The sequence below is a fragment of the Saccopteryx leptura genome, chromosome 1 (assembly GCF_036850995.1).
Source record: "Saccopteryx leptura isolate mSacLep1 chromosome 1, mSacLep1_pri_phased_curated, whole genome shotgun sequence".
Lineage (NCBI taxonomy): Eukaryota > Metazoa > Chordata > Mammalia > Chiroptera > Emballonuridae > Saccopteryx > Saccopteryx leptura.
The window spans coordinates 55,325,373-55,334,543 of record NC_089503.1 but is presented as its reverse complement, the minus strand read 5'-3'; the positions used below and the strand labels follow the sequence as shown (position 1 = coordinate 55,334,543).

At 38.4% G+C, this 9,171-nt stretch overlaps 1 protein-coding gene across 1 annotated transcript; it reads left to right on the top strand.

The window, feature by feature from the left end:
• The first annotated feature begins 3,987 nt into the window (after positions 1 to 3,987).
• On the top strand, positions 3,988 to 7,434 carry LOC136388022 (olfactory receptor 51I2-like). The gene is given in 3 exon segments (XM_066360081.1): positions 3,988 to 4,329; positions 6,497 to 6,899; positions 6,902 to 7,434. Coding segments are annotated over 3 exon segments (1,278 nt in total).
• Positions 7,435 to 9,171: the final 1,737 nt, after the last annotated feature.

The following is a 9,171-nucleotide window of genomic DNA, read 5'->3' as shown; positions in this document are numbered from 1 at the left end:
ATTTCCATTTATAGAACATATGTTCTAATCCTTGTTTAATAGCTTGTTATGTTTACACAAAGTAGGAAGATACACTCAAGACAGGATTTTAAGCTGTAGCTAAAGCATGAGTGTTGCACACATATAAGCTGTTATTAAACAGAGACCATTTAATCTTTGTTTAATTTCAGAGAAAATAGCATGGAATTCTTCTCAGGCTGCAAGCTGAGGTAGCTATGGAGGAAGAACAGGAAACTTGACCTCGAAATGTGTGTTGCAAAACCTGAATGCTGTGCTCAAATTTGATTTTTGACAAAAGACTTTCTCATCTCAATGTAGTTGTTTAATTATCACCTTTATATTTAGGAAACAAGAGAACATACATGACACAATGTTGATTAAAGCTATGAAAAGTTTGATACTTTCATCACCTAAATGAGTGTAATTTGCTGAAATCTACAAGTATTTCCCTTGGCTACCAGATTCGGTCAGGTATTCTACTCATGAGCCCTTAGAATACAACACGGTCAAGGACACTGCCATGAGTGTTTTACACAGCTAGGCTTTCAATTATTTAGTGATAATTCAGAACACAGGAGCAACTGTGCAGCCTGACCTGGATATGGGGATTCTACCTCAATGAAGGCTGGACAAGATCACCATCTATGCAGAATGAAGTTGGGACTAGATCTCAGACTGATGGCCAAGGCAGTTCCTGGTCTAAAACAAAATGTCAAAGGTAGTTTTAGGGACAAGGCAAGAGGAAGAGGAGAGTTAAAGAAGGTCAAGTGTTAATACTAAAGGAAACTATAAGTGATTTCTTTGACAATGGGATTCTGCTTGTGATAAAGAGGTATAATCAAATAATATTTTGAGTGCTTACTATTTTTTAGATTAAGTTTTGTCATTAAAATTTTTGTCCTTTGAAGCTAATACAATTATTTTGATTATTAAGGAGAGAAAATTAGTTTAGAGACCATTTTTACATTCATGGTGAACAAGTAAAATTAAACAGAAAAAAAACCAGGCAGTTTAATTAGGTGCTTTGAGTTAAAGTTCCAAGGGTGATTCAGGAATAGTCAATGCAGAGTGCAGCATGACCTGGACTCTAAGCCAGGGTGACACAGTAAATAAGGTCCCTGCTTTCTCAGAGCCTAAACAACAGGAAAATTTAGTCAGGAGAAATCTAAAAGCCTAGATTATAACTACAGCAAGAAATATTGAGATAGAGAATGTATCAAATCTCAAATATTGAGATTAAGAATGTGGTGATATGACAAAAGTGTGTCTTTGAATCATTAACCTAAGAAAAGGACATTGAGATCTGAGTAAAAGGTACAAATTCAAAGGCTCACACTTTACTCATTTCAGCACAACGCAATGTCTGCCTGTGCCCATAGGACACAAAAGTGTCTCTGACATATTTAGGATATAAAACAATTATTAAAGGTCTGACCAGGTAAGTGGTCAAGCAGTGGATTGAGAATTGACATTGAACTGAGGACCCAGGTTTGAAACCCAAGGTCACCTGCTTGAAAGCAGGCTCACCAGCTTGAACTCTGGGTCACCAGCTTTTCATGATCATTGGTTGAGCCCAAGGGTCTCTGGCTTAAAGCCTAAGGTCACTGGCTTGAGCAAGAGATCATTGGCTTGACTGGAGCCCCCTGGTCAAGGCACAAATGAGAAGAAATTAATAAAAAACTAAGATACCGCAACTATAAGTTGATGCTTCTCATCTCTCTCCCTTTCTGTCTGTCTGTCCCTGTCTCCCTTACCTTACTAAAAAATAATAAAATCACTTTATATTAGAGTGGAACTTTTTTTCTGTCAACCCTGTTCCCTTTCTCCCTTGAAATTTATTAAGCCCTAGTCATATGTTTAAAATATAGGATTTAGCCTGCTAGAGAAAATAATTACACTTAACATAACAGAATTGACATCTGAGCTAGATGTTATAAAACAATAGTGGACGTTATATTTGTTTTAAAATATAATTTTCAGTTGCATTAAATATTAGTGTGTTTATGAAAGAAAAGAAATAAATAGCAAACCAAACTATAATAACAAAAACAAAACAAATCACAAAAACGATCAAGAGGGAAAAGACAAGTTAGGGTGTCTCTGAATTTATAGAGAAATAAAGTTAAGGAACTAAACCTCATTGGAGTTTAATAGACATTAAGAAGTGTGACATTCAAAGAGGACACATATTTGGATTATAAAAAAATTTTATTTCATCTTAAACAGTAGCACACAGAACAAAATCACTGTTGCCCTTATTAATTTAAATTGATGGACGATGTTCAGATACCATTAATTTCCTTTCCACCAGACCATTTTGCTATGCCAAGGAATATTATATACAAAAATTAAGGCACCAGGGAATGTGCAGATACTCCAGTACTTTCAGCCTTTTGCATAGTGCATTTTCACCAATGAAATAAAAGCTGGTTTTGCATTTCATTTGCATAATTGAACAACTTTCATTGACTTGTCATTTGCTTTTCTGATGTTTTGTTTAATAAAAAAAAAATCAAATGCTTCTTTTTTATCACTTCATATTTATTTTTAAATATCTCCTAATTTTTGTGAGCAGTATATTTTAGAATTGGTTTCCTACTTTTTTTTTGTAATGTCTTTAAAATTAACACATTAATCAATAGTCCATGAAGATGGTAAGTGCAAAGTTTAGGTTCAACCCCAGATCATTCCTCTTCCCCCACAGCCTGAGCATGGACAGACCTACTCTCTCTCAGACTTCGTCTGTGTTCACCCTGCAGAGGGTATTCAGTACTGACAGTTTCACGTGATGACACATTACCCCCGTAAATTTTTTTTTTTTCATTTTTCTGAAGCTGGAAACAGGGAGAGACAGTCAGACAGACTCCTGCATGCGCCCGACCGGGATCCACCCGGCACGCCCACCAGGGGGCGACGCTCTGCCCACCAGGGGGCGATGCTCTGCCCATCCTGGGCATCGCCATGTTGCAACCAGAGCCACTCTAGCGCCTGAGGCAGCGGCCACAGAGCCATCCCCAGCGCCCGGGCTATCTTTGCTCCAATGGAGCCTTGGTTGCGGGAGGGGAAGAGAGAGACAGAGAGGAAAGCGCCGCAGAGGGGTGGAGAAGCAAATGGGCGCTTCTCCTGTGTGCCCTGGCCGGGAATCGAACCCGGGTCCTCCTCACGCTAGGCCGACGCTCTACCGCTGAGCCAACCGGCCAGGGCAAATTTTTTTTTTTTAATGATCAGAAGACCTTGTGGAAAGCGGCAGACTTTTAAATACGTGTAAGATGCAGTGTCCCTTATGAATCAGAAAGCAGGATCAGATAATTTTTTAGTCCAAATTCTTGTAATGGCTCAGTATAATAAAAATGTAAAGTTAATAATTTCAAAATGTAAAATTTTAAGCAATGAAAAATGGTTTAATTGGAAAAAAGATGATTATTATTCATATGAATGGGGAGAGAAAAGTATGAATGAAAAATAATTAGATAAAAATTAAATGCCTGATTTGGATTGAGGATGTAATTGTTATTATTTCAGCAATATTAGTAACCTTCATTGAAAATATATTATGTGTTAACTTCTGCATACGCATTAACTTGTTTAAACCTCAAAATAAGCCTATAGGGCTCCATATTCTAATTATTTCTGCTTTATCGTAGGAGAAATAAAGAGCCAGACAGAAAGTAACTGAGCCCAGATTCTAACTGTGGCAATCATCCCCAGAGTTTACAGACCTATCTTTCATGAGCAGTGCTCTGAAGTTTCAAATTTCATAATATGAAATCTGAGATTGATAAATAATGTACATACAGAGGTCTTCATTTACGACAGTCTTGACATATGAAGTTTTGAGTTTACGACGTTCACTCTCATAAAAACTTAAAAAAAATTGAGATTGCGAACAAACTTAAATGGTGTGTGAAAAAACTGTGTCTTCACTTTGTGTATGACTTCCATGGCTTTGAGGAGTCTGTGGATGCTGTAACAGAGAAGGTTGTTGCCATGGGTAAACAGCTTAATTTGGAGGCTGAGGACATCACAGAGCTACTGGTATCACATGGAGAAGAGCTGTCTGCTGAGGATCTCATTCAGCTGGAGAAGCAGCTGACTGAAGACAAAGAGATAGAAACCCCAGAACCCAAGAGATTTACTATCAAGCATTTGGCAGAAGGTTTTTCTATGGTAGATGATGGGTTGGTGAAATTTCAGGCTGAAGACCCCAGTGATAATAGATTCAGTAAGGTCTGCAAAGCTGTTATGGATGCCTTGCAACGCTATAGGCAGATTTTGGAAGAGAAGAAGTCATCAACCTTTCGGACTAGCCTGGAACAATTCTTTAAGAAGGTAGAGAGGCCTGCAACAGATCCTGTATCCTTTATGTCCTCTGCTTCCTGAGATGAAACGCCTGTAGTACAGGTAGAATCATCTCCAGCATCTCCTGCATGTTCCTTAGGCAATCCTGATTCACCTGACCCAGTATCTCCAGCACCTTCTGCAGGTTCTCCTGCCTCTCCAGCTTTCTCATCCCAATAACTCACTCTCTCCCACCTTGCATGGCCTTTCAAATGTGTAAGCCAACCACAGGAATAAAGGTAAAGAACTTCTTTTACACTCATTTTTTGGTAAATTTTTCTGTTACTACAGTACAGTGTACAGTGCAGTATATTTATGTCCTTTTCCATATGGCTTGGTTGTATTTTTATATTTTATGTATTATGATTTTACAACTGTGTAGGATAAGTAAATAACTTAGGTTCGGGTGTGTTTTGACTTATACCAAAATTCGGGTTATGTCACTGTCATAGAAATGGAATTGTGCTATAATCCAAGCACCCCCTGTACTTATATATGAAAAGTGCACTTTAAGTAATCCACAGAAACTGCTAAAGAACTATTAAAGTCTTCACACTAAAAACAGGTACCAATTGACTTAGAGTATAGAAATGCTGAATTGAGACACAGAAGGGTTGAGTTGAAAGGAAAACTATACCTCAGATATTAATTAGAAAGAAAATCAAGCCCACAACATCAGCATCATCAGTAGTTCCTTATCAAAGAGCCCTTATATCATCACTAATGTTTATCCCTCTGAGAAGTGGGTCTTCACTGGAGATCTACTGTCTCTCATAATGGCCAGTATTACTTTCTTATAGCTGGTGATTATTGCAGAGTTTACAAACCTTTTTTATACACTTTATTATATTATTAATATGATAATATTACATTTATTATATGCATGATTATGTCCCTTTTACAGGTATGGAAAGTCAGGTTCAAAGAATAACTTAGTACAAAGTAGCAATGTTCAAAATGTCTACAGATTCAACTGTAATCCTACCTTCCAGTACCTCTAGCTTCCTTATCTCCAATACGTTTTCCCCTAGATCATGATATTTGTTTCCAGTGAATGAATCAGATCTTTTTTTTTTTCTAATGAGAATTTTTTTTCTGTCATGTTTTTTTCCAATGAAGATATTTTGATTGACCATCCAATCCAAGCTGTCATGGTTTCCACATAGATGCAGTTTCTTTATATGCAGAAGTTTCTTCTTCTCTCCTTAATTGTTCTATTTCTTTTAGCTCATGTATAAATACTCGGTTTGCTCTTCCAGGCAGGGTTTCAGAAGGCATCAGCACTATTGAGGTAGGGTATCCCGGATAAAAATTTTTGTCATTATCTGTGCAGTTAAAGAAACAGGGTCTGAGGGACCATGCTCTGGGACTCTTGCCCGCTGTGCTCAGGCACACAGTAAGCATTGGTTAACCACACTGCAATGTGTGGGTTGATAAAAGGAGAGGAATTTTCCAGTGGGCAGAATACTTCTTTCCATTAATGAAAATTCCAGTGGGGGAAAAAATACTTCTTTAAACTAACCTTAAGAGCAGTGAGTTTCTTCTACACTCCCCCCACCATATGTAAAAACCAAAGTGATCATCCTGAAGGTTGTGGAATGAACATAGAAAATTGACCCCATTTTCGAGATGTTTAATCTAGAGAAAGCTTTATAATTCTGTGTTGATAGTGGAGAACAGCCTTTGATAATGTTTAGAGTGGCAGGAATGGCAATTCAAATCTTTATCTCCTATTCTAACATTGAAGTAATTTTATTTTTAGCCTCTGTACCCATCAGTTGCTTAATACTAACATGCTCTAACAGGGGATTTATAGACTGCCTAATACATTACTGCTTTATATCAGTGTCTTCCTTAAACAACAAAATACCTTCTCTTCATAGAGATATGAGAATCATTCACTTTCTACCAAATACACACAGTGAAATCAGTACAAACATTACTTTGATTTCTGAATAATAAACTACCAGATTCTCTTATTCTAGACATATTCTTATTTGCATGTCATGATTCCACGTTTTTATTTAAAATTAAATACCAAATGGAAGAGGTCATGAATGGGAGGAGGTATAAAAGTTTGCATGTAGTAGTAGACAGGAGAATTTGTAGGTCCTTCTCAGTCTCCAATAAGCTTTGTGTGTCCCACTCCAGGTTGTAGCCCTGGCATCTGTATAAGTTGACATTCTCAGACTCTATACATAGGAAAAGGTTCAACAGAAGTCAACTCACCTCAGAATACTTTCTGCTGACTGGTCTCCCTGGGCTAGAGGCCCTATATACTTGGTTTATCTTCCCATTCTGGTCTGCATATCTTGTGGCCCTTGTGGGCAATAGTCTGATATTGGCAGTAATCAAGAAAAACACCTCTCTGTACCAACCAATATACTTATTTCTCACTATGCTGGCCTTTGCAGAGCTTGGTGTCTCTGTTTCTACACTGCCCACTGTGCGGGGCATCCTCCTTTTTGGTGCCAGGGAGATCTACTTTGCAGCCTGTCTTTTACAGATGTTCTGCATACATTCATTTTCCATCATGGAATAAGGAGTTCTGCTCATCATGTCTGCTTTGTGGCCATCTACAACCTCTTGCGGTACATGGTTTTCCTGGCCCCACCGCGTATAGTGGGTACTGGTGCTACTCTTGGGCTGAAGAATGTGATGCTCATGCTCCCACTGCCCTTTCTCCTGAAGCATCTGCCTGTCTGTGGCCACAGTGTCCTCTCCCACTCATATTTTCTTCACTCGGATTTAATCCAGCTGCCCTGCAGGGACACTCGGTCCAACAGCATTCTGGGGCTCTGCATCATTACTTCCACTTTAGGTCTGGACTTGCTGCTCATTGTCATCTCTTATGTGCTTATCCTGTACACAGTGCTGGGCATAACCTCTAGGGAGGGATGGCAGAAGGCCCTCAACACAGGTGTGTCACACATCTCTGCAGTCCTTGTGTACTACGTGCCTATGATCAGTGTGGCTCAGGTGCACCATTTCATGAAGCACACTGCGCCTGCTGCAGTGCTCATCCCCATCATCTACAGTGTTAAGACCAAGAAGACTCACCAGGAACTAATCCAAATCTGTCTTCAAAGAAAATAATAAGGGAGTCAGTGCTGATGAGAGGATTACCCTAAAGCTACTTATTTTTATTACCAAAGGTTGTTCAGGGAAGAAGAGAGTACTCATCGCCTTGTGAAAGTTAGAAAACTTAATAATGTGTAGAGAATACAAATTATTATACCTTATTTGTTGTAAACTAAACTAGAATTGTATAGTATTTTTTAGTTTCTTTGTTGTATGTGTCCATTTAAAATATATGTTTTCTTTAACCCAGAAATTCTCATTTTTAGTACTGCCCTAGATTCATACTTTGATGCTTGTTCATGAATACAGTGACTTGAATGAGAAATTTTCCATCAGCAACATTTTTTTTTTTTTTTTTGCATTTTTCTGAAGCTGGAAACAGGGAGAGACAGTCAGACAGACTCCCGCATGCGCCCGACCGGGATCCACCCGGCACGCCCACCAGGGGGCGACGCTCTGCCCACCAGGGGGCGATGCTCTGCCCATCCTGGGCGTCACCATGTTGCAACCAGAGCCACTCTAGCGCCTGAGGCAGAGGCCACAGAGCCATCCCCAGCGCCCGGGCCATCTTTGCTCCAATGGAGCCTTGGCTGCGGGAGGGGAAGAGAGAGACAGAGAGGAAAGTGCGGCAGAGGGGTGGAGAAGCAAATGGGCGCTTCTCCTGTGTGCCCTGGCCGGGAATCGAACCCGGGTCCTCTGCACGCTAGGCCGACGCTCTACCACTGAGCCAACCGGCCAGGGCATCAGCAACATTTGAAATAAGATTTTATAATACTACATGGCCATCAATAAGTAAATAGTTAAATGAGTTTGGATGTGTTTATATTATGGAATATTCTGCAGTTAAAAAAATGACCCAAATTGATAGATACTCAAGGCTCAGACAAAAAGTAGCATAATACACACACAAAAACATACACACATATGCATATATATTTGGTAAAAACTTTTGTAAAACATTTTGATCACATAAAATATCAGTAAGTTCATAGATATAAAAACACAAGATAAATTGAGAACAATAATAGCTCTTTTGGAGGTGTCTTCCCTGGTAAACAGAGAAATAAATTCTCACCTTCCTCATATTATTTAAGGATATCACACCCACTGAGATCAAGATAATTTTCTTAAATTACTTATTGTACCAGATAACTTTTTCTTCAGCACTCTGAGACCAGTAAAGATATATTTATATTTTTTCTAGGAGGTTTTAGGTACTCTTTACCCACATCCAAGCTATTCTAATTTCTTTTATAATTAGGCTGATGCAGAGATGATTGGCAGTGGGAACATCTATATAATAACTTCATTATTTTATTGATCTAAGTTGAAAGGGCAAATTTCCCTGCCCTCCAAGAGCAAACTTAAATGTGTGAGCATTTAAGACATACTTTACATTATAAGAAACACTCATGCAAACTGTTAATTACTTTTCAAAATATATTTAAAGTGTTTTAAGAAATCAAGGATAATGCTAAGTTCTGGAATACAGTAAAAAACTATAAGTTCTTCATGTTCAAGAAAAGCTTACTAAACCTAAAATATAAAATGGTTAGAAATTAATTCTGTGAGAAAGGAGTTTGTTTGTTTATCTTTTGGGGGGGTTGTTTACTTGTTTGTCTGATCTATCACATATTAAGTCCATAGGCCCAAACTTATGAAAGACCTGATTTCCCTTTCTAAGATAAGTAAGATACCTCACTGTGGTCTAACTGTTGGCATTTATGTTTTGTCAAAAAGCAAATATAAAGA